This window comes from Callorhinus ursinus, unplaced genomic scaffold (assembly GCF_003265705.2).
Source record: "Callorhinus ursinus isolate GAN/ISIS: 27379988/994484 unplaced genomic scaffold, GSC_fseal_2.0 scaffold16, whole genome shotgun sequence".
NCBI classification, from domain to species: Eukaryota; Metazoa; Chordata; class Mammalia; order Carnivora; family Otariidae; genus Callorhinus; species Callorhinus ursinus.
In genome coordinates this window covers 16,319,019-16,344,896 of record NW_027397078.1, presented here as the reverse complement: position 1 = coordinate 16,344,896, position 25,878 = coordinate 16,319,019, and the positions used below count along the sequence as shown (strand labels likewise).

Sequence of the window (25,878 nt, the reverse complement as noted above, 5' to 3'; positions counted from 1 at the left end):
GCCAGGGACTCATAAACCATGAGGCTGAACAAAAGAACAAAGGTCATGTGAAGGCCTTATATGCCCAATTAAGGAATCTGGAGTTAATTCTAAGGAGAATGAGATAATGGTACTGAAGTTCTTACACTTTAGAAAAACAACTCTGGATGAAAGATAATTGGGAACAAAAGGAGGATGATCATTAGAATTAATGGAGATTTCTGCTATACGTATCAGTTTAGAAACCTACTATAGTAAATAAAGGACTGAAATAGAAGTAAGGATATTTAGAAATGGACAGAGTTAAGAGGGAGGTTCCCTGTAATTATTAAAAATGATTTTATTTTCTTTGAGAATAATAAAGAAGACTGTCTTGAGACTACAATCTTTATTTTTTATTTTTTAAAATTATGCTAAGTGAAATAAGTCAAGCAGAGAAAGTCAGTTATCATATGGCTTCACTTCTTTGTGGAACATAAGGAAGAGCATGGAGGACATTAGGAGAAGGAAGGGAAAAATGAGGGGGGGGAATCGGAGGGGGAGACGAACCATGAGAGACCGTGGACTCTGAGAAACAAACTGAGGGTTCTAGAAGGGAGGGGGTGGGGGGATGGGTCGGCCCGGTGATGGGCATTAAGGAGGGCACGTACTGCATGGAGCACTGGGTGTTATACACAAACAATGAATCATGGAACACTACATCAAAAACTAATGATGTACTGTATGGTGAGACTATAATCTTTAAAACAAATTGTTTTAAATAATTAGAACTTTTAACCTAAAATAGGAAAATAAAACAATATTCTACCTTCTTGTGGTGTGAAGCTAAAGAATATATGTGACTTTTTGAAAACGTGGTCACAAGCTATATATGTTAAATAAGGCAAACCCTGAAAAATTATTTTAAATCAACTTAACAAATTCTTCATAGCAAAAAAGAGTAGGGGGACTGCAAAATGTTATATATCACCTTCAAAATAGAAGTAGAAAGTAAAAATCAACTTTTTACTGATAGCTTATATGTCAAACATTAATCTAATTATCAATCTGCTATAAATATACAGGACACAGATTTGACCAAAGATAAACATTGTATACTGTACAGTATTTAAGCCACCTCAATTAAATAACAAAACCTATTTGACATTATGTGAAATTTTAGAAGGTAATATAGTGCTCCAACGTAATGCTAACCCCAGTACAGAATAATTTCTAGAATTCAGCTCATTAGTCTGTTCACCATTATTTGTTCTCACTCCACTTACTTTTTTCCAATGATAGTAATACTTCTCCCTTTCTTCCTCCCTACCTTTCCACAGAGAACACTGAAATGAACTCCATGGTTCTCTGAAAACAGGTATAGTAATTTAGGAAAAGAAAAGTGTTACCTACCCTTGTCGGTCCTTGTACATTTTGTTAACTCTTTCCCATTGGACATCGAGCCGTGAGAGAGCTTCCTGGAGCTTTGCCCTTTCTGCAGGGGTGGCACTGTGCAATGCTGCTGTCTTCTTTTTGTGAATGATGTCAATCCGACCTGAGATTTGTTGCAAGGTGTCTTTTATGTTCTGCAATATAGAAAATTTGAAATACATCAGAAATGAATCAGCTGTCTATGGAAAGAGAAAAAAAAAAGGAAATTCATAAGCCTCAGAAATAAGAAATAGCCTTACAATTCTTTTTTTTAATATTTCAAGTTTTTATTTAAATTCTAGTTAGTTAACATATTATTGTAATATTTGCTTTAAGAGTAGAATTTAGAGATTCATCAGTTGCATATAACACTCGGTGCTCACCACAGGAAGTGCCCTCCTTAATCCCCATCACCCATTTAGCTCACCCCCGACCCACCTCCCCTCCAACAACCCTCAGTTTGTTCTCTAGAGTTAACAGTCTCTCTTTTGTTTATTTTATTATGTTATGTCAATCACCATACATTACATCATTAGTTTCTGATGTAGTGTTCCATGATTCCTTGTTTGTGTATAACACCCAGTGCTCCATGCTGTACGTGCCCTCCTTAATACCCATCACCAAGCTAACCCCTCTCCCCTCTAAAACCCCCAGTTTGTTTATCGGAGTCCATAGTTTCCCATGGTTCATCTCCCCCTCCGATTTCGCCCCTTAATTTTTCCCTTACTGCTATCTTTTTTTTTTTTTAACATATAATGTATTATTTGTTTCAGAGGTAAAGGTCTGTGATTCAACAGTCTTACACAATTCACAGCGCTCACCATAGCACATGCCCTCCCCAATGTCTATCACCCAGCCACCCCCATCCCTCCCACTCCCCACCACTCCAGCAACCCTCAGTTTGTTCCCTGAGATTAAGAAATGGTTTGCCTTCCTCTTTTCTTTTTTCTTTCCCCATGTTTGTTTCTTCCATATGTGAGTAAAATGATATGGTATCTGTCTTTCTCTGACTTATTTCACTTAGCATAATACCCTCTAGCTCCTTCCACATCATTGCAAATGGCAAGACTTCATTATTCTTTGTGGCTGAGTAGTATTACATTGTGTGTGTGTGTGTGTGTGTGTGTGTGTGTGTGTGTGTGTGTGTGTGTGTGTGTATACCACCTCTTCTTTATCCATTCATCAGTCGATGGACATTTGGGCTCTTTCCATAATTTGGCTATTGTTGATCGGTCCTGCAATTCTTAATTACTGACTTATTAAAATCATCATCCCTGAATCCCAGTGATGTCAATATGTTCAGATTCAATGGGTAATTCACAGTCCTCATCTCAATATGGCTGATGACTCTCTCCATCTTAAAACTCTTATCTTCATTTGGCTTCTATATCCTGAACTCTTCTGGTTTTTCTTCCACCTTCTCGTCCACTGCTCCCTCAGTCTTTACTGAATCCTGCCTGGACTGATCTCTTAGTACTGGAGTGCTCTAGCTTAGTTTTGACACTTTTTTCCTTCTCTCTCTATGCTCCCTATTTGGTCTGATGACTCCAAATACTGTCCATACAGTGATGATTCCCAAACTTATATTTCCAGCCCTAACCTCAACTCGCAAACCAGGTTCACAAATTCAACTGCTTTCTTGACACTTGGACGTCCCATGGGCATCTCAAACTTAAACCAAATTCTGAACTGCATCCCCTTATCACTCTCTTCCAGTGGTTTTCCCCATTTCAGTAAATGGCATATCAAATAATAGTTATTCAGGCTGACAACCTTAGAGTCACCCTTTACTTTTCTTTTTAAAGTATTCAAGTTGTTAGACAATGCTGTTGGCTTTACTTCCAGAACAAGTCCAGAATTTGACCACTTCTCATTACCACCCTTGCTATAGCTTTGATATATTCCATCATTATATCTCATCTGGATTATTGCAATGGCTACCTAAATGATCCCCCTGCTCCAGTCTTACCGCTCTCCTAGTCAATTCTCCATACAAGAGCCAAAAAGATTTTTTCAAAACAAATCAGGTCATATTTCTACTCTGTTCAAAATCCTCCAGTGGCTTCTCATCAAGCCCATCATCTTTACTATGGCCTACAAAGTTCTAAATGACTTGGCTGTATGTTGGTTGTATGTTGTCTACCATTCTGATCTTTTCTTTTCTTAGTCTTGGCTGAGTCCAGACATTTCAGCCTCATTAACCTTTCTGTGTTCCTCAAGAATGCCAAGCATTCTCTTGCTTCCAGGGTTCTTCTGTACTTGCTGTTCTCTCTGCCAAAAATATTCTTTCACTCCAAGACATTTATATGACTAGTTCCCTCACTTCTTTCTCATCTAAGAGCCTTCTCTACCACTCTACTTTAAATAGCAGCCCTAACTATTCTGCATTCCCTGTATTCTTCATTTTTCTTCATGACATTTATGACTAACATTAAATTATATATCTACCAGTCTCTCTACACTACTAGACTAGACCCTATAAGTACAGGAAATGTTGTCTGTCTTACTCTCTATTGGGTTTTCAGAACTTAAACCTATGTCCAGCACATGGTAGATTACTCAATGCATTTGGTTGAATAAATGAATAAACTACTGTATCCTATAAGTTAATTCTAAAATTTTTGTCTATATTATATTTAAGGGAAAAAATCACAAACCACGAGTTTATTACGTAATACACATCTTTAATAATATTGATTTTCAAAAATGCTAAAAAGTATATATTTGGCCAGTCTTACTAGTATGAATTTGGTTATTTTGCTCATCTGAATTGTTATAGACAAGTCAATTGAGCAAACATTTATTGAGTTCTTCCATGTACCAGGATCAATAAAAAGGAAGCAAAGGTAGGTGAAGCACAGTTTTATTTGTTTGTTTTTAAGAAGTTTGCAATGGACCTTGCTGTGGTAGTTAGAGAGGGTGTGGTTTGGAGAAATAATAGTGTAGAAGCCCCAGCTAGATGACAAGAAAGAATTGGATGAGCATTCTAGTTTATTCTTTTCCAGAAGTTCAAAGAAGGAATGAATCATATACCATATTTGGTCGCACACTGAGGAAAGAGCTCATGAAGGAAGTGCAGTTTGGAGTGTACATAGCTGAGTAAAGTGGGAAGGGCATTATGCTTACAAGATAGGGAAGATGAGCAGTCACATTTGGCCGACTTTTTGGAAATGTAGAGGGTTAGGAGAAGATGGGTCAGGAAACAGAGGGTAGAGATGTTTAAAAATGTGCTTTAGAGATTGTGAATGTAAGTCAGTAGCCAATGGAAAACCATGATTCATATAGTAATTGTGATGGAAAATTTCAAATACATACAAAAGCAAGAAAGGAGTACAAATAGCCCCCTTGCACCTACTGTCTGGTTCCAATTCTTATAAAGTCATGGGCAACCTTGTTTCATTACACTCCCACACATTCATCTCCTCAAATTGATTATTTTGAAACAAACTAATATAATATTTTTTCCATGAATACTTCAGTCTGTTTCCAATATATATGAATGCTTTTCAAGGAAAGTACACATAATACCATTATCCCACCTACAAAATTAAAAACAAAACCATCAGTGTAATTAAGTATCCAGTTGGTATTCGTATCTGAGTTGGACTGAGAAAGTTGGTTAGGAAGAAAACTTGGCAGAACTCGGTGACTGTGTATTGAGTGACGAAGAGGAAAGACTCAAATTACTCCCAGGTTTCTGGCCTGGGATTCTGGATGAATAGTGGTGTCACTGAGTAAAAGGATTTCAGATGGATAAACAGGTTCTCTGTGTGTGTAAGTGATGAGTTCAGTTTTGCATATGATCATATTGAGAAGCCTTTGGAGCATCAGACTGTAGATATCCAATAGGCAGCTGGCATCGATTTTGCAAAGAGAAACGAGATGGCGACTACTGTTGGGACATACATCTTTTCACATTTCTTTTCCTTTGCTCTCTCCCTGTCTCTTTTTTTTAGAGAGAGAGAGAGAGTGCGTGCATGCAAGTTGGGGGAAGGTAGGGGCAGAAGGAGAGGGAGAAAGAGAATCTTAACTAGACTCCATGCCCCAGCGTGGAGCCCAATCTGGGGCTTGATCTCACGACCCTGAGATCATGACCTGGGCCAAAATCCAGATCAGATGCTTAACCGTCTGAGCCACCCAGGTGCTCCTCTTTTCACATTTCTGCATGGTCTGAGCTTTCTGAGCAAAGAGCACTGGCATCTGGGTTAAAGGATGATTGAATAGCAAACATACCTTAGTGTTCAGACTAGTGCAATGCACCAGAAAGACCTGGAAACACTTTTCCCAGATCTGTTTGCTTATGGGCCAATTTACAGTCTGAGGATAAGAGACCTAGACCCTTCCCTCTCTTTGGAGAGGATTTGTTTACCCCCTAGAGCAAAGGTCTCTGTTTCTGTCTCACTTGTTCTGTCAGATATGCCAGCTGCCTTGCATAAGCTCTGTTATCCATAAATTTGGGGACTCCCTCCCTTACTGCAAGCCCTGCATACACAGATAAATATGCGGCTCTCACTGCATTGTCCCATGGGGGTTTGGGGCATGTGCACTGGTGCTAAGATGCTCTTGAGTAATTAATGATGTGTTCTCTGATCCATACATCTTTGGTTTCCTGTCAGAATAGATAAATATAAATATAAAACCTTAATAAGTACCAATAAAAGGAATATTTTTTCCTACTTTCAGACAAAATTGGGGAGGATTTTAACCATGTATGAGATGGAGACTAGGCCAGATAGTGAGGGGCTACTGCTGAGCCTGCAGCTTTCCAGGAGGCAGTCTCAAGCAAACTTTAAAAGTTACATAGGGCATCAGGAAAGAGGTTTTGGGTAGATCTTAGGAGGTTTTCCTGCCTCATTCTAAGACTTCATGGCTGTGGTGCATGAAGACCTGACTTGGTGGAGGACGAAGCTACAGAAGCAAGCGAGAATATAGAGAATATCAGTTGTAAGGGGTAGAAGTCAGTGCTTCTGTTAGGACCCTTAAAAAAAGCAGCTGTTTTCTCAGGAAGAGACTGGGTAAAACACAATGGTTATGGGTGATATGAATGAATTTCAGAGAGAAAAAGAGAGAGAGAAAGAGACAGAGAGAGGGAGGGAAGGAGATTGTTTCTAAAATTCCAAGGGGTTCTCTTCAAGTCTGTGTACACCTTACAATAGGGAGGCTTCATTTTTTTTTTTTAAGCAATTCAATTGAAGTCTGTGGTAAGAATACTTATCTGACAGGTCATGTATTACCATGTGAGTGGAAGGCAGGCATACCAACATAGAAATAAACTATGAGATTATTTATCTGGAGGAAAGAAGGTTAAAATTATGTTTTACCAGCATTACATACAGAATTGCTAGTCACTGGAATAACACCCCTAGATGTCATTTAATTGCACAAGAGATGGTCAAATTGCTCAGAGAACTTTGTTAGAATAAAAGAGTGAGAAGAAAGGTTGGCTAAGGACGAGCCTCCATGGAAAGGAACAGCCGAGGAAGGAGGTGAATATGCCCGAAGAGTAACTGTCAGCAGACCTAGGAGGAGAGCCAGAAGAGTAAAGTATTTCAAAACCAAGAGAAGGAGGGCGCCTGGGTGGCTCAGATGGTTGGGCGTCTGCCTTCGGCTCAGGTCATGATCCCGGAGTCCTGGGATCGAGTCCTGCATCGGGCTCCCTACTCCTTGGGAGCCTGCTTCTCCCTCTGCCTCTCTCTCTCTCCCCCTCTCTCTGTCTCTCATGAATAAATAAATAAAATCTTAAAAAAAAAAAAACAAGAGGAGGAAGAGCACCAGGAAGGAGGGAGGAGGGAGTTTCCAACAAGCCAAGTGCAGCTGGGAACAGGAGTGAAAAGGAAACCTGACAGTTCAGGAGGTCACTGGTGATCTTATCTGGAGCAATCCCACCAACTTCAAAGTGTGAAAATATAAATCTGGACAGAGCAGACAGTCTTCCACTGTCATCCTCTTTCACTACAAAATTGAAAATGGCTTAGTACTACACTGCAGTTCACTTTATTTGACATAAAACACTTCGTCTTGAGGAAAGGTTTACTACTAATAACAACAAAACCGATAATGCAACAGAAATTTTAAAAAGACAGAATGGATCTGGTATATGTGATCAATGCCCTAGAAGTCACTGTAGTCAAACATTCATCTTACATGCTTTCTTTTCTTTTATTTACCTGGCAAAATTCCATTACTATCTTCTGAGAGCTCTGAGCCTGCAGCCTTGGGTAGAATGGTTAGGGCTATCCTGCTAGCTTGATTAGGTCAGGTGCTAGGAACAGGTGTCAAAGTGACTTCTTTGCTATTTCTGTGAACTCGACTGACTTGGGCCGCCTGATTTCACCACCACTTGCTCCGGCTCAACTCCTGATGATGTAAGTCATGGACTCCATTTTAGTGTGGCTGCCAGCCTAAGGGCAACGATCCAGAACTCTGACAATCCCTCCATTTGATACCAAAAGCCAGGTGACAGACAGGCTGATTACTTAAATTTACAGTGAGGCAACCAGCCACATTTGCCTGTACATTGGGAGCCCACCCACTTAAAATAAATAGCTGTGATCTCCAAGGGGGATAAAATTTAAGAGAAGGGAAGGAGGATCTTTCCCACCAGAATAAAAGTAATCTGTTTATGGCTTTGATGTGGGACATGTGTATGCGTGCGCGGACAGACACACACACACACACACACACACACACACACACACACACACACACACAGTAGGTAAATCTATTCTCCCTCTGAGGATTTGAGCTTGCAAAACTTCCTGATTTTAAGCCAAATCTCTGGAGAGCTCCCAGTCCTCTAGAAAGTCGTAGAATTGCTCAGAATCGAGTTATGAACAGTTTCAGCAATGCTGGGCAGCATGTTGCAAAGGCAGGAAAACTTTCTATCTTAAGTGAGGAAAGCAAAAAACAAAAACTGGGGCAGGGGATGTCACACTCCCTCGATATCTAGATAATAGCTCCTTGGTGTATTCTCAGACAATGTTGTCAAAATTGGCTGGAGTCCAGGAAATCCTTTTTAAAGTCCCTACACATGCTCTTGTCCCTGAGGCACTGCACACAGAAAAATGGTACATGCACCAAAGAAAATTCTGTAGCAGTTTCCACAGTTTAAAGCCAGAGATGAGATCTTTTATAGCTTTTTACTATTCTAGTTTGTCTAGAAATAAGTGATCTTTATAGTTTTTGACCCTCTAAAAATGAAGCCATAGTCCCTGTAGTTACTATGGTGATAGAAAAATCCCTAGGATCACTATAGAATATATTATTTTCATTTCTATCCCTGAATAGTTCCTTATATTACCTGAAAATATGATGGCAAAATCACGAAGTAGCCACTTTTTCGTCAATTTTTCTCTTAATTTTGACATGCCCCTCTGCATTGACCTCCCCGTGCTCTCTGTCAGTTGGCTAAGATGTGTGTTAGTCACTATCCCTGCAAAAGGAAACTTTAATTTCTGGAAGGCATTTGTACATTACCAGCATTACATACAGAATTGCTAGTCCTTACTATTTTAAAACAGTGTCCTTGCAGCTTAGCTTCATGGAATCAAGTCAGTTAAATAAGACCCTTATTTATATACTGCTAACAGAGAAAAATTAGATAGCAAAGTAACTTTCACAACTGGAAGATGAAGTCCAGCTATGTGAAATCAGGAAAAAACAGAAGATTATGAACCGGGGCGCCTGGGTGGCTCAGTCGGTTAAGCGTCTGCCTTCAGCTCAGGTCATAATCCCGGGGTCCTGGGATCGAGTCCCGAGTCAGACTCCCCGCTCAGCAGGGAACATGCTTCTCCCTCTCCGCCCCGCTTGTGCTCATTATGTCTCTCTCTCTCTCTCTCTCTCTCAAATAAATAAATTTTAAAAAAAGATTATGCACTATACTGTTATCAGTCAAATTTCTAGTTGAAAAGCTGGTGATTTAAATAAGAGTCCCTTGATAACAGAGACATGAAAAGCCCGAACTTGGAGATAAATGATATTTAAGAACATGAGTCTCCCTTTAGAGAGAATTGGTTTTTAAAAGGGATTCATAACACAAAAAATTTGAACCCAAAAGTACTTTGTTTATTCAAGCTCTGGGTAATAAGTACTTCAATGGGCTAAACAGAGAAACTAGACACTACAGACCATTGATCTAGGGACCCAAACAGGGGACCTTTTTGCCAATTAATCAGGTTGAGATAAAAGTCTCAAGTAACTCTTCACTATGCTCTCTTCTCTGTCACAAGGGACAAATTTCTGCCATTCAGTTTTTCTTCTGTTCAATGTAAAGCAGCAACTACTCCCTTGTTGTCAGAATGTTTCACTGCGGAGCATGCCTTTATCCACCTAAACGGTAAACCTATTTGTACGAATGTCAACGTCGATACTGAGGAAACTGAACAGGGCTGGAGGGAGGGGATGGTGGAATTTGATAAACTGAACTTATCGTAAACAAGATGAAAGACTTTTAATGTTGTTTCTTACCCGCCACTTAAGTTGTCTGTCTCAAAAATATGATGAAGAGTGCCAGTATGGTCTCTAGTATTTAAAACAGTATCATTTCTGTTTTGTTTTCTCTGTGGTCATGAAAATAAGTGGGCATCTCACACATACAAAATATAAAATTCAATTCAGCACTCGCTTAAACCAGCACAGAATTAAGAAATACGGATGCCTATAATTTACAGGCATCTTTAGTCCTATTTATACCAAGGAGTAACCTCAAACACGCCTTCATGAGTTTAAAAGTCTTAACAAGGTAGAATTTAAAATATGTTGATTGTATGTGTATATACAAACATTAATCTGAAATTGTGTCTTCTACTTTAAAGTTTGTAATAACATATTCAGAAATTATTTAATATTTGCTTCAAATTTGGCCAGTGCTGCCTTAGTAAAAATGTTTCTATAAGGGGGGAAAAAGGCTATCTTTAAAACAATATGGTTTCAGAGCAAGAAACATATAAGATAATATGAAAAATATGAAATTGATTGTTTAGGGTACTTTCCCCTAAAAGTGACTTCCATATAATGATATTCTGGTTTCAAGTATTTTGAACTTCATTTTAAATCTCTCTCTCTCTCTCCCCCCTCTCCATCCATCCATCTAAAATTGCTTTCCAGTGATTCTTCGGTCTTCTTTCCTCCAAGTGACTCATGTGAGCAGATGGCTATAAACACCTAAAATTCACATTTTTTTTTTACCATATTTACTTCCCGAAAGAAATTTCTATTTATTGGTTCACCAATAGCTTCCTCACTGCAACTTCTCCCTCCCCTGCAGCAGTCGGTACTGTTAAGCACAGCCCGCATCACCCAGCCCCGGCCTCCCTAGACTTACCTCATTGTGCTATGCCCCAGCTTGCTCTTGACTTCCCTGTATACGTCTGTCCTATTCATTAACTCAACAAATAACTATTGAACACCTACCATGTGCCAGACATAGTCTATGTACTGGGGCTACAACAGTGAGCCAGAGACACAAAGTCGTCCTATTTCTGTTAGGTTCACAAACACTTTGCTGTGGCCTTAAGCAGATTCAGTCACTAAATGGCTGAGTCCCTTCATCTGCCGGATGCCCCCTCTGTTGGGCACTCTCAGCAGTGGGTCTATGATACTAATGTTGGCATCTTGCTTATGCCATTTCCCACCTCCACCAGTAAGATCCATTGGTGTCAAACCGATATTTAGGTCGTGGGAGTGGCCGAGATTGTCCACAGAAGTGGCATGAGAAGGAAAGAGGGCTGGGAAAAGAACAGAGGAAAAGACACCTTTTGTGAGCAAGGGTGAAGGAGAAATAACAAATTGCCCCGAATTATTCCCATATGTGTATCTCTAATCAAGATCCTCTCCTAAACTCTGACTTACATATATCCAACTATCTCTTTGATATTTGTGAGGATATCTAATAAACATCTTAAGCTTAACATATCACAACTGAACTTACACCAAACCTTGCAGCCTAACCTGATCCTTCTGCGAGTTTCTACATCATATAGTTAAATGGCAGCTCCATTACCCCAGTTGTTCATGACAAAATTCTTACTGTTATCCTTGAAGCCTCCCTTGACCAACCTGCCTGCAAGGGGCCACCAAATCCTATGAGCTATGCTTTCAGAATGTATCCAAAATTTGACCTCGCCACCACTCAGATCCAAACCACCATCTCCAGTTTGGATAATTCTGAATATGGGCCTAAGAGTGCTTCTTTCATAGGGTTGTTTGTGATGACCATTTGAGTTACCACAAGCAAAGAATTTAAAACATGTCCTGGGACATAATAAATAACTGGTAGCTATTAGTACTGTCCAAACTCCAGTTACATCCAAAGCACAGATATTCAAAGGCTTTCTCCTCTGTAAAAATTATTCTCAGTCTCAGCTTTCCACATTGCTTTCTCCTCTTCCTGAATCCGGTTACACTTATGCCTTATACTATATTTTGCCTATATTATGTCTTTCCTACTTTTATGACTTCCTAACTTGTTTGTATCACTATGATATGTGTGTCCAATTAATGTTACAAATTACCAGAGTGCAGGGATCAAGTCTTTTATTTCTCTTTTAAAGTGTTAAACACAGTATTTGGGCCTTAATAAATATTTGTTGAATTGAACTGAGGAGGGGAGTCAAAGCTCTGAATCTTAACTTGCTTATGAAAATCCACTTTGAATGGAATCACTGAACCTTAAGATTTGTTACATTGTTCTTGAACCATTGCAGATAGGCATTCAGGTCCCAACAGATGTTGTGAGATAGTCAGTTATGTCCCCGTTTATTCTGTTGTACTTTTACTGGTTATTGAGCTATTAGAGTAAAGAGCAGAATAGCAGTCCATCTGCATTTCCTGTCTAAGTTTCTCCGTGCTTTTCTCACAGTACCTCAGATACCTAAGTCCTTCATTCAGAATTATATCTGCCCAAGTTTCTCAGATGCCATAGAGCACCGATAAGAACAAAAGGAAAAATGTAAAATTGCACTTCACTGCCCCACGTATTCCTCAAAGACAACGATTCTAGTCCATCAGCACCAACTAAACTGGAAACAATTTCACAAGTCTTTCTGCGATAGGTACATTGTGTGTTGAGTCGTGCACACTGCCTAAATCACATTATTGAAAGTCTTGATAGAAAAATCGGCTCTTGAACATAGCAAAGGAGAGTTGTAAAGGAGCAAATGCTATTTCTCTTCAAAATGAGACATATGGCATTCTATATTTCCATTTTTTTTTAGAACCAGGGCATGCTTTTATGTCTTGTGTAACTGAGCTGAGGAGGGGCAGGTAGGTTTTGTGGAGAAAAATGCTAAGGCAATACAGCAATCCAGGGAAATCTAAAAGAAATGATTACCACTGAGGAATAGGATTACAAAATGTGGGCAGGATGTTTTTCTTTCCTCTATTCACTTTATACTCTTTTATCCTGTATACATGGGCCACCAAGAACATCTTATTATTTTGATACAGTACTGAAAATCCAGTTTGAGTAATCAATCAAGTACATAGATAGCTGCTATGTAAGATATAATTAAATCTGTATAAATTAATAAAATGACAATACACTATTTTGGAAAAATAGGAAACCTATTTGGTAACACTTTGCCCATCTGATAAATGATCAAGGCTGTTGATGTTAGAAGAACATGCTTTTCCATCACAGTGTTTTAGATGGGAGATAGAAAAGCAAAACCACTGTTTCATATAATTGTTCTGAGCTAAACCTAAACACTTAAATTTAAGAACAACAAAACAAAACATGATATAGAAGGAGGACCCTAACATTCTATTTCATTTCTTTACCTTCTTGAAAGCCCCACAGAGATCCCTAAGGATGAGAACATTCTATAATCTTTTGTCTAATGTTTGGCAAATTAAACTTGGAAATTGGTAGTAATTGGTATCCATTAATTATATGTAATTTACAATACAAAGTATTTGCTTTTTCTCTCTAAATGTTTGACAGTATGCATTAGGATTTAGAAATAAGCAGACTTGGATAAAAGTCACTAAATTAGACTGAACTATACACAATTGCCAATATTTGAACATTTTGATCTACATAATGTCAATTCATAAGGCTCAATTGAATGCTATTATAGTATTAACATGCTATGATTACCAATTTAAGCAGGAAAATGAATACAGACTAGCTTTTCTAAATGGCCAAAGGGAAAAACAAAACATATAATAACAAAAATAAATCTCAGAACCCCAAGAAAAAAGAAAAACAGTACTGATTAAAACATTCTTCAATTAGAACTATAACTTCAATGCTTTTAAGTAGTTAATAAGTCAGAGTTCTGAAATCTGAACAATGGATTTTAAATTACTGAAAAAGGGTAGGGAAAAAATGAATTCAACATATTTCACTGGAAAACAAAACTCAAAACAAAACAAAACAACAAAACAAACTAAAAAACAGCATCCTATTCTTGATAAAAGCCACAGCGCATAGAAAATTGGAATGATCTCGATGTTTCACATCCTTAAGAGAAATCTAAAACAGTGCGTTATTTCTTTAGCACCTAAAATTAATAGAAGAATGAAAATTTTATCCCCAAATAAGTAATACTTTGCATTGGAAATATACTAAAGGAAAATGATTGAGAGTAAATAAGATTCTCTAAAAGAAGTTTTTGTCAAAAACAAATGTTTTTTTACCTATGTGCATTCTCTTTGACATTAAACTTTTTTTAACTTTTAGGCTAGTTTCCAAATCTGGAAATAACTCTATGTATATTTTATCCTGTTGTCAACATTTTATTTAAAGTTTTCTACATACAAATATGCAATTGTATATGGTATACTACTTTTTAAAAGATCTTTTGTTTAAGATTATTTACATAAAAACTTAATTTATAGTAATTTTTGAGATTTTGGATATTTGATGAAGCAATATGGGTTTTACAAATTGTGACACTTATATAATTACACATTTTTACAAGAATTTTTCCATATAATCCCACATGCTTTCACTTTATCTTCATAATCGTACTGCTGAAAAGGCTGGGACAGTTATTATCCTTAATCTAATTTCAAAGTTATAAATACTGAGACTTATGTGATTTGCTCAAGGACACAATCAGAGTCAGATTTGGCATCCAAATTTATGTCTTTTATGTTCAAATCCAGTGCTTTATCAACCTCTGTATCCTACTGCCTGTCATAACCATATAATGCAAGCTCAGTGAATGCAAAATATTTCTAATATTTCAATTATTTGTGGATTTCCTGCCATACATTTTCATAAATGGTTGGCTTAAAATTCAGTATGTACAAACCTAGGTAGAGTAAATGTCTCCATGATAGTATACACGCATATATAGTTAGAATTCATCTATGTCTGGATGATTTAACTCAACGTGTAAAAATATAATGTACAAGAGGCTAATCTTGTTTCTCTTTTCAGGCCTGGTACTGATAGATTAACATTGCTCTGTCCTCTTTGATCATGGAATCCATATCAGGATTTACAAGACTACTGTTCATTCATTCAACAGATGCACATTGAGCACCTATTAAGTGCTTGGTACTGTTCTAGGAGTCATAGATACAGTGGTGAACAAGAAAATACCGTTTTTTCTGCCTAGTGGTTGTGCATATGATCTTTGGTGGTCACCACAGGGAACAGGCCAGAAGGAGCAGCTGGCTCATTTGCAAACCATTGTTAAGTGGTGAAAACTGTATCTTTTGCTGGTGCTGACTCAGTATCACCATCTCAATCAATGTAGCACTGCAGTTAAATGGGTATACATACATTTAAATGCATGTGTATGTGTTTTTAGATTTATAAAACCCTGCACTGTTGTTTCCACATTTTGGGAAGGGGAAAATAATAGCTTTAAGCAGTTTTAGCTAACAAAAACGCCCTGAGACCCTTTGTAACTTGGTTAACAGAAGAGCACACAACTTCCATTTCTAAGAAAAAAAAGATGAGAGAAACCCGTTCGTAGCTGTTGTGACAGCAGCCACTGGGGAGTAGATCTATCTTAAAATTGAAAAAGAGAAACTGGCGTACCAAAGACTCAAACTACAGTTCATTTTCACTCTCTGGAATTTGTCTTTATCTGACAGATGAAGGCAACACCCTATATAAATCTAATTCTTATCCTCTTTATGTCCCATCTAGCTACCAGGCACTACATTAATGACATATCAAATTGGGAAGAGTGTTCAATCAAAAGGCATTAAAGTACTTATTAATTATATTTTTCTGAGCTTCTAAAGAAAAATTTTAAAGTTATTTTTAGTGGCTCTATGGTAAGTTGCCCTTTTGATTTTTTCTGCACGGTTTATGGTCCACATGTGAAAAACACTTCGTAAACACAACTATATATTTTGGCCAAAACAGCCTCCATAGGATGATGCATGGTCCTTGCGTAAATAACAAATCAGTAATTATATATCATAGATCAAAAAATGACAATCTTAACTGGTCAAAGTACAACCTGAATGAGTCATAAATAGAAGGAAAACATCCCCACATCTTATTTGCAACCTCAGAATTTCCACCAGCCTCATGAATTGTACGTTTTGATGTGAAAGTTTCTGACTTCAAGAATGTATAGGATGGGGATTATCAAAATAGTCTTGCTGAGAGAAATGCAGTAGGAGTGGGTTCTTAAAGTACATTTTAGCAAAGATGGGAGTACTTTGCAGCAAGGAAGTCAAAGTAGGACAACTGCTGGGTCTGATGAAATGCTTGTGGGGGAAAAAAGAATGAACAATTTCCTATAAAAGAGACACATGTATAAAATATAAAACAAAACTGTACCAAAACACAGATAAATATGAACTGGGCATGGCTACAATGCAGTAAATATCTATAATCGCTTCATCATTAGAGGAATGAAAAATTAAGTAGATTTAGGTAGGATTTAAATCACAGTGAAAAGATTAATATTTGTAAAGTAATTCACAAATATAAATAGCAAATTGAACAAATAAATCCCCAATCATAAAAGCAGTGGAAGAAAGGAATTATATTTATAACTGAATAAATGTGGTAGCTGAAAAATGTGATTTTCCTCAGAGAAATCACTAAATGATTACATTCTTCATAATGTTATACGTAGTCCAAAAGATCAGTTTTTACAATGTGGCAATACATTAAATTTAAGTAGAAGTCAAAAAGCATTGATAATCAAATTTTGCTTTGACATTTTATACACTCCAATGATTACCTAATTCAGAATAAGTATGAATTCCTCTTATTCGAATATCATTAAATTGGGGAAAAATCTAACCCTTTCTCTAGCATGTCCCTGTAGTACAAGGTGCGCAGAAACACTTTTTTATTTTCCTTCAAATATTTTGTTCAGATTTGTACATGAGGTATCTTTTTCTATTATTTGATTCCCCTAATACCAGACTAGAAAACCAGTTTGCTCGTGACATTAGCTTTGTCCTCACTCAAATGACTGGCATTATTCAATTTGTGCTTAAATGTGATAAAATAGATTCCAAAGGAGAAAGATCTTGATCAGGCTGATAAGATCTCATCGTCAGTCCTTTTGCCCCTCCTTCAAGGCACCGGGGACAAAGTGTAAATATCAATGAGAAGAAATCTTACATCCCTCAAGGAGTCCTCTGCCAAATTCATAGGACACCTAAATTCTCCTGAGCCCCAAATCTGCTAAGAATAGGTCTTCATACATCCATGCTCAAGTTTCTGTGTGGATACAGAAATGAGTCTGCTATCTCCACTTGGAAAAGGTTACCAGAATCTGAAAATCTGTCCTTACCACCCTTGCCCAGGCCACCGGTGCCTCTTCTCCAACTGCCCTCCTTGCCTTTACTCTTGATCCCCTACAGTTCTACTCTATTATTCAGTGTAATCCTTTTATTTTTAAGATTATTTATTTATTTTAGAAAGAGGTGAGTGAGGAGGGGCAGAGGCAAAGAGAGGGAGAGGGAGAAAATCTCAAGCAGACTCCCTGTTGAGCATAGAGCTTGATGTGGGGCTCAATCCCAAAACCCTGAGATCATGACTTGAGCCAAAACCAAGAGCCGGATGCTCAACCGACTGAGCCATCCAGGTGCCCCTCGACCACTGTAATCCTTTTAAAATATAAATCAGATGATATCATCCATCTCCTCAAAAGCCTACAAAAGCTCCTATCTCACTCAGAGTGAAAGGGAGTCTTTACAATGGCCCACCAGGCCTTCCACAATCTGGACCCCCATAGCCTCTTTGATCTGATGTCCTACCACCCTCCTCTAACTTATTCTCCTCTCGCTACACTGGCCTTCCTGCTGTTCACTGATCAAGTTAGGCACACTCCCAACATGTGGGCCTCAGCATTTACTATTTGCTATGTCCAGACAATAAGGCTGAATGCCAGGCTGACTCCCTTAGCCTTTTCAAATCTTTGTTCTAATGTCCACCCTATTTAAAATTGCAATCCCACCTCTTGCCATTCCACCTACTCCTGCCCCTTTGGTAGTTTTATATCCCTTATCCAACTCTGTGTTTTCTTTTTTTTATATCTTTTTTAATATTAACTATCATATTTAAATATACTGATTATTTGTTTCTTTGTTTATATTCTGCCTCCCACTGCTATAATGAAAACTGTATGAGGGAGGGGCCCATTGATTTTGCTCAGTTTTTTAAGCACTTAGTGAAGCCAGGTACATAGTAAGAGCTTAATTGATGTTTGAATAAATAAAACCTCACTCGTTAAATTTGCAGCCTGTACTTTTTTTAAAAGGATTTTATTTATTTATTTGAGAGAGAGAGAGAGAGAGAGCGCATGAGTAGGGGCAAGAGCAGAGGGGGAAGCAGGGGTAAGAGCAGAGGGCGAGCGACCCAGGCACCCGTCTAAGCAGCCTGTCCTAACAATTTCTTTGAGGTCTTGAGGGCCCTACACAAAAGCTGACCCAATCAAAGAAGACTGAATGACTTTGATTTATAGTCTTTGGCTTTTTAAGCTCACAGCAAGCTCTCTCCAGTGCTGCTGAGGTTGAACAACAGCTGCTTCTACTTCTGGATCCTATCTAAACTCTGCATTGGGCCCAAGTGTCCTGCCAACATCTGTGAGATTTGTTCATATGTCCACACTTCTTGTCACTCTCTTGCTTCCAAAAATATATAAAAAAAATTTATCTACCTCAGTCAGAGCATCTGTACAATCATCAGTTTAGATGAGACAATCAAAATGACGCATGTCCGACTTCTTTCTTTCCTTCCTTTCGTTCCCTCTTTCCACCTTCCTTCTATCCTAATACTGTCCTTCCTTCCTTTTATGGAATCTTCTCAAACTTTCACGGATTCATTGAGATTTAGAACCCAGAATATTTTTCCTATAAACTGGGCATGACAGACATCAGTATTCTACTGTGTTTTGCCCAAAGTTACCTTTGCTATGCTCAACATAAAGCTCTAGAAAAATCTTTGTGAGAGGTGGTTTAGTATAGTGGTTTATAGCTCAGATCCTGGAGCTACTTTGCTTGGCTTCAAATCCTTGCTCCATCAATATTAGTTGTGTCAACTTTGTCAAGTTACTTTATAGTTCTTCAGTTTCCTCATCTTAAAATGTGGAAAAATAATTTAAATATTTCACAGAGTTGTGGTGAGGATTAAATTAGTTAATATAGGTAACTTATTAAGAGTGTCTGGAGGGGGGTGGAGCAAGATGGCGGAGGAGTAGGAGACCTGGATTTGGCCTGGTCTCAGGAATTCAGCTGAATAGGGATCAAACCATTCTGAACACCTACAAACTCAACAGGAGATCGAAGAAGAGAGTAGCAACAACTCTCTGAACAGAGAAGCGACCACTTACTGGACGGTAGGACGTGCGGAGAAGTGAATCCGAGGTGATATTCGGGAGGATAGACGGTGGGGGAGGGTGCCTCCCTCGGCTGCTTCTGGCAAGTGCTAGAGCCGCGGAGCACAAAATCGGAACATTTAGAAGTCGGCTCCACTGAGGGACATCGCTCCAGTGGCTAAGCGAGAGGTGGAACCCTCGTGGGACAGTGTGGTCTCAGGACCCTCGGGGTCACAGAAAGATTGGGGGTGCGTGACTGTGGCACAGCTCCCAGGGATTGGAGCAGGGAAGCCGGCTGCAGAGACGGAGCCGAGGTGCGGGCTCTCAGCTTGGGGTGGCCATAAACTGTGATCCGCGGCCCACTCGGGCCACTGCTCCTCCAGCAGGGACCCAACAAGCGGCAGATCCGGGGAGACTCCCCTTCCTCCCCTGGGAGGAGCAGCGCGGGAGCACACTGCAGGGATCTGCTGGATTTGCAGACTCCACACGGGGTCGGATGCCAGAGAGAGAAACGCTCGGTCACAGGCCGGGTGAGCACGGAGTGCGGCCGGAGACCGGGGAGACGGGAGTGACTGCTTTTCTCTGGGGGCGCAATGAGGAGCGGGGCCCCAAGTTCTCAGTTCCTCTAGGCGGAGATTGGGAGGCCACCATTTTCACTCTCATCCTCCAAAGCTGTATGGAGAGCTTGCAGGGAACAAAAGTTCCTGAGAGCAAACCTGAGCAGCTTGCTTAGCCCGGACCGACAAGGGTGGGGCAATTCCGCCTCCGGCAAAGACATTTGGGAACCACGGCAACAGGCCCCTCCCCCAGAAGATCCCCACGAACAGCCAGCCAAGAACAAGTTTACCTATCAAGGAGAACAGCAGAACTCCAGTGCTAGGGGAATAGTGCACATAGAATTCATGGCTTTTTTACCATGATTCATTAGTTTTTCAAATTTAATTTTTTAACTGTTTTTTTTTAATTTTTCTTTTTCCCCTTTTCAACCAATATCTTATCAATCCCTTTTTAAAAAAACATTTTTATTTTTCATTTTTAGAGTCATATTCTATCCCTCCATAGTAGTTACCCTTATTTTTGGCATATATATATATAAGTTGTTCTCTCTTTAAAATTGTGAGATACAGTTTCTTCTAAAAGATCAAAATATACCCTAAATCTCTAGTATATGGCTTTGTTCTAGTCTCCTGCCTGATCACATTCTCTCCCTTTTTTTTTTAATCTTCTTCTTTCTTTTTTCAAACAAATTCTTATCAATTCCTTTTATAAAATCTTCTATAATTTTCATCTTTACAATCATCTTCCATCCCTTCATTGTATCAACCATTATTTTGTACATATATAAGTCTTTCTTTCTTTACAATTTTAGGAGGCACTATCTTCTAACAGACCAAAATACACCCAAAATCTAGTGTGTGGCACTGATCTATGCACTAGCCTGATCATATTTGATCATATTCTGTTTTTGTTTTGTTTTGTTCTGTTTTTGTTTGTTTTTATCTTTATCTTTATCGTTTTCTTTTTTTTTTTCTCTTTTTTCTTTCTTTCCCTTTCTTTTCCCCTGGTTTCAGGTCTTTTCTGATTTGTTTAGAGTATATTTTCTGGGGACGTTGTTAACCTGTTAGCATTTTGTTCTCTCATTCATCTATTCTCCTCTGGAAAAATGACAAGACGAAAAAAATCACCTCAGCAAAAAGAACAAGAGGTAGTACCATCTGCCAGGGACCTACTCAATACGGACATTAGTACAATGTCAGACCCTAGAGTTCAGAATCATGATTTTAAAGATACTAGCTGGGCTTGAAAAAAGCCTGGACGTTATTAGAGACACCCTTCCTGGAGAAAAAAAAGAACTAAAATCTAACCAAATCGATATCAAAAAGGCTATTAATAAGGTGCAATCAAAAATGGGGGCACTAACTGCTAGGATAAATGACGCAGAAGAGAGAATTAGTGATATAGGAGACCAAATGATGGAAAATAAATAAGCTGAGAAAAAGAGAGATAAACAACTACTGGATCACGAGGGCAGAATTCAAGAGATAAGCGATACCGTAAGATGAAACAACATTAGAATTGGGATCCCAGAAGAAGAAGAAAGAGAGAGAGGGGCAGAAGGTATATTGAAACAAATTATAGCAGAGAACTTCCCTAATGTAGGGAAAGAAACAGGCATCAAAATCCAGGAGGCACAGAGAACCCCTCTCAAAATCAATAAAAATAGGTCAACACCCCGACATCTAATAGTAAAACTTACGAGTCTCAGAGACAAACAGAAAATTTTGAAAGCAGCTCAGGAGAAGCGATATGTAACCTATAAAGGTAGAAACATTATAGTGGCAACAGACCTATCCACAGAGACCTGGCAGGCCAGAAAGGACTGGCATGATATCTTCAGAGCACTAAACGAGAAAAATATGCAGCCAAGAATACTATATCCAGCTAGGCTGTCATTCAAAATAGAAGGAGAGAAAAAGATTCCAGGACAAACAAAAGCTAAAGGAATTTGCAAACACGAAACCAGCCCTCCAAGAAATATTGAAAGGCGTCCTCTAAGCAAAGAGAGAGCCTAAAAGCAGCATACACCAGAAAGGAACACAGACAATATACAGTTAACAGTCACCTTACAGGCAATACAATGGCACTAAATTCATATCTTTCAATAGTTACCCTGAATGTGAATGGGCTCAATGCCCCAATCAAAAGACATAGGCTATCAGATTGGATGAAAAAACAAGACCCATTGATATGCTGTCTGCAAGAGACTCATTTTAGACCCAAAGACACCCCCAGATTGAAAGTGAGGGGGTGGAAAACCATTTACCATGCTAATGGACAGCAAAAGAAAGCTGGGGTGGCAATCTTTACATCAGACAAAGAGATTTTAAAACAAAGTCTGTAATAAGAGATGAGGAAGGACACTATATCCTACCTAAAGGATCTATCCAACAAGAAGATCTAACAATTGTAAATATCTATGCCCCTAACATGGGAGCAGCCAATTATATAAGGCAATTAATAACAAAAGAGAAGAAACACATTGACAACAATACAATAATAGTGGGGGACTTTAACACCCCCCTGACTGAAATGGACAGATCATCTAAGCAAAAGATCAACAAGGAACTAAAGACTTTAAATGAAACACTGGACCAAAAGGACTTCACAGACATATTCAGAACATTCCATCCCAAAGCAACGGAATACACATTCTTCTCTAGTGCCCATGGAACATTCTCCAGAATAGATCACATCCTAGGTCACAAATCAGGTCTCAACTGCTACCAAAAGATTGGGATTATTCCCTGCATATTTTCAGACCACAGTGCTTTGAAACTAGAACTCAATCACAAGAGGAAAGTCGGAAAGAACTCAAATACATGGAGGCTAAAGAGCATCCTACTAAAGAATGTATGGGTCAACCAGGAAATTAAAGAAGAATTAAAAAAATTCATGGAAACCAATGAAAATGAAAACACAACTGTTCCAAATCTTTGGGATACAGCAAAGGCACTCCTAAGCGGAGAGTATATAGCACTACAAGCCTTTCTCAAGAAACAAGAAAGGTCTCAAATACACAACCTAACCCTACACCTAAAGGAGCTAGAGAAAAAACAGCAAATAAAGCCTAAACCCAGGAGGAGAGGAGAAATCATAAAGATCAGAGCAGAAATCAATGAAACGGAAACCAAAAGAAGAGTAGAACAGATCAACGAAACTAGGAGCTGGTTCTTTGAAAGAATTAACAAGACTGATAAACCCCTGGCCAGACTTATTAAAAAGAAAAGAGAAATGACCCGAATCAACAAAATCATGAATGAAAGAGGAGAGATCACAACCAACACCAAAGAAATACAAACAATTATAAGAGCATATTAGGAGCAACTCTATGCCAGCAAATTAGATAACCTGGAAGAAATGGATGCATTCCTAGGGATGTATCAACTACCAAAATTGAACCAGGAAGAAATAGAAAACCTGAACAGACCTATAACCACTAACGAAATTGAAGCAGTCATCAAGAATCTCCCAACAAACAAAAGCCCAGGGCCAGATGGCTTCCCAGGGGAATTCTACCAAACATTTAAAGAAGAATTAATACCTATTCTCCTGAAACTGTTCCAAAAAATAGAAATGGAAGGAAAACTTCCAAACTCATTTTATGAGGCCAGCATTACCTTGATCCCCAAGTCAGACAAAGACCCCATCAAAAAGGAGAATTACAGACCAATATCCTTGATGAACATGGATGCAAAAATTCTCACCAAAATACTAGCCAATAGGATCCAACAGTACATTAAAAGGATTATTCACCATGACCAAGTGGGATTTATCCCTGGGCTGCAAGGTTGGTTCAACATCCGCAAATCAATCAACGTGATACAATACATTAACAAAAGAAAGAACAAGAATCATATGATCCTCTCAATAGATGCAGAAAAAGCATTTGACAAAGTACAGCATCCTTTCTTGATCAAAACTCTTCCGAGTATAGGGACAGAGGGTACATATCTCAATATCATAAAAGGCATCTATGAAAAACTTACAGCAAATATCATTCTCAATGAGGAAAAGCTGAGAGCTTTCCCCCTAAGGTCAGGAACGTGGCAGGGATGTCCACTATCACCACTGGTATTCAACATAGTATGAGAAGTCCTAGCCACAGCAATCAGACAACAAAAAGAAATCAAAGGCATCCAAATCGGCAAAAAGGAAGTCAAACTCTCACTCTTTGCAGATGATATGATACTGTATGTGGAAAACCCAAAAAAGTCCACCCCAAAACTGCTAGAACTCATACAGGAAGTCAGTAAAGTGGCAGGATATAAAATCAATGCACAGAAATCAGTGACATTCCTATACACCAACAAGAAGAGAGAAGAGAGACAAATTAAGGAGTCGATCCCATTTACAATTGCACCCAAAACCATATGATACCTAGGAATAAATTTAACCAAAGAGGCAAAGGATCTGTACTCAGAAAACTATAAAATACTCATGAAAGAATTTGAGGAAGACACAAAGAAATGGAAAAACGTTCCATGCTCATGGATTGGAAGAACAAACATTGTGAAGATGTCAATGCTACCTAGAGCAATCTACACATTCAATGCAATCCCCATCAAAACACCATCCACTTTTTTCAAAGAAATGGAACAAATAATCCTAAAATTTGTATGGAACCAGAAGAGAACCCGAATAGCCAGAGGAATGTTGAAAAGAAAAGCAAAGCTGGCAGCATCACAATTCCGGACTTCCAGCTCTATTACAAAGCTGTCATCATCAAGACAGCATGGTACTGGCACAAAAACCGACACATAGATCAATGGAACAGAATAGAGAGCCCAGATATGGACCCTAAACTCTATGGTCAACTAATCTTTGACAAGGCAGGAAAGAATGTCCAATGGAAGAAAGACTGTCTCTTCAACAAATGGTGTTGGGAAAATTGGACAGCTACATGCAGAAGAATTAAACTGGACCACTTCCTTACACCACACACTAAAATAGACTCCAAATGGTTGAAAGACCTAAACGTGAGACAGGAGTCCATCAAAATCCTAAAGGAGAACACAGGCAGCAACCTCTTCCACCTCAGCTGCAGCAACTTCTTCCTGGAAACATCGCCAAAGCAAGGGAAGCAAGGGCAAAAAATGAACTATTGGGATTTCATCAAGATAAAAAGCTTTTGCACAGCAAAAGAAAGAGTCAACAAAACCAAAAGACAACCGACAGATTGGGAGAAGGTATTTGCAAATGACATATCAGATAAAGGACTAGTATCCAAAATTTATAAAGAACTTATCAAACTCAACACCCAAAGAACAAATAATCCAATCAAGAAATGGGCAGACAACATGAACAGACATTTTTCCAAAGAAGACATCCAAATGGCCAACAGACACATGAAAAAGTGCTCCACATCACTCGGCATCAGGGAAATCCAAATCAAAACCTCCATGAGATACCACCTCACACCCGTCAGAATGGCTAAAATTAACAAGTCAGGAAACGACAGATGTTGGCGGGGATGCGGAGCAAGGGGAACCCTCCTACACTGTTGGTGGGAATGCAAGCTGGTGCAGCCACTCTGGAAAACAGTATGGAGGTTCCTCAAACAGTTGAATATAGAGCTACCTTACGATCCAGCAATTGCACTACTGGGGTATTTACCCCAAAGATACAAATGTAGGGATCCGAAGGGGTACGTGCACCCCGATGTTTATAGCAGCAATGTCCACAATAGCCAAACTGTGGAAATCACGAAGATGTCCATCGACAGATGAATGGATAAAGAAGAAATGGTATATATACACAATGGAATATTAAAGGAGCCATAAAAAGGAATGAGATCTTGCCATTTGCAATGACGTGGCTGGAACTGGAGGGTGTTATGCTGAGTGAAATAAGTCAATCAGAGAAAGCCATGTATCATATGAGCTCACTGATATGAGGGATTCTTAATCTCAGGAAACAAACTGAGGGTTGCTGGAGTGGTGGGGGTTTGGGAGGGATGGGGTGGCTGGGTGATAGACATTGGGGAGGGTATGTGCCATGGTGTGTGCTGTGAATTGTGCAAGACTGTTGAATCACAGACCTGTACCTCTGAAACAAATAATGCAATATATGTTAAGAACAAAAAAAGCAAAATAAGATAGCAGGAGGGGAAGAATGAAGGGGAGTAAATCGGAGGGAGAGAGGAACCATGAGAGACGATGGACTCTGAAAAACAAACTGAGGG

The 25,878-nt window shown here is 38.9% G+C and overlaps 1 protein-coding gene across 2 annotated transcripts in view; it reads right to left on the bottom strand.

The window, feature by feature from the left end:
* The window catches only part of DMD (dystrophin), a 2,222,747-nt gene that overhangs the window by 1,132,181 nt on the left and 1,064,688 nt on the right, over window positions 1-25,878 (bottom strand). For both annotated transcript variants that reach the window (XM_073901937.1, XM_025857655.2), the window contains exon 43: window positions 1,372-1,544. In XM_073901937.1, coding sequence (XP_073758038.1) covers window positions 1,372-1,544 — 173 coding nt within the window. The remainder of the gene's footprint in view (window positions 1-1,371; window positions 1,545-25,878) is intronic.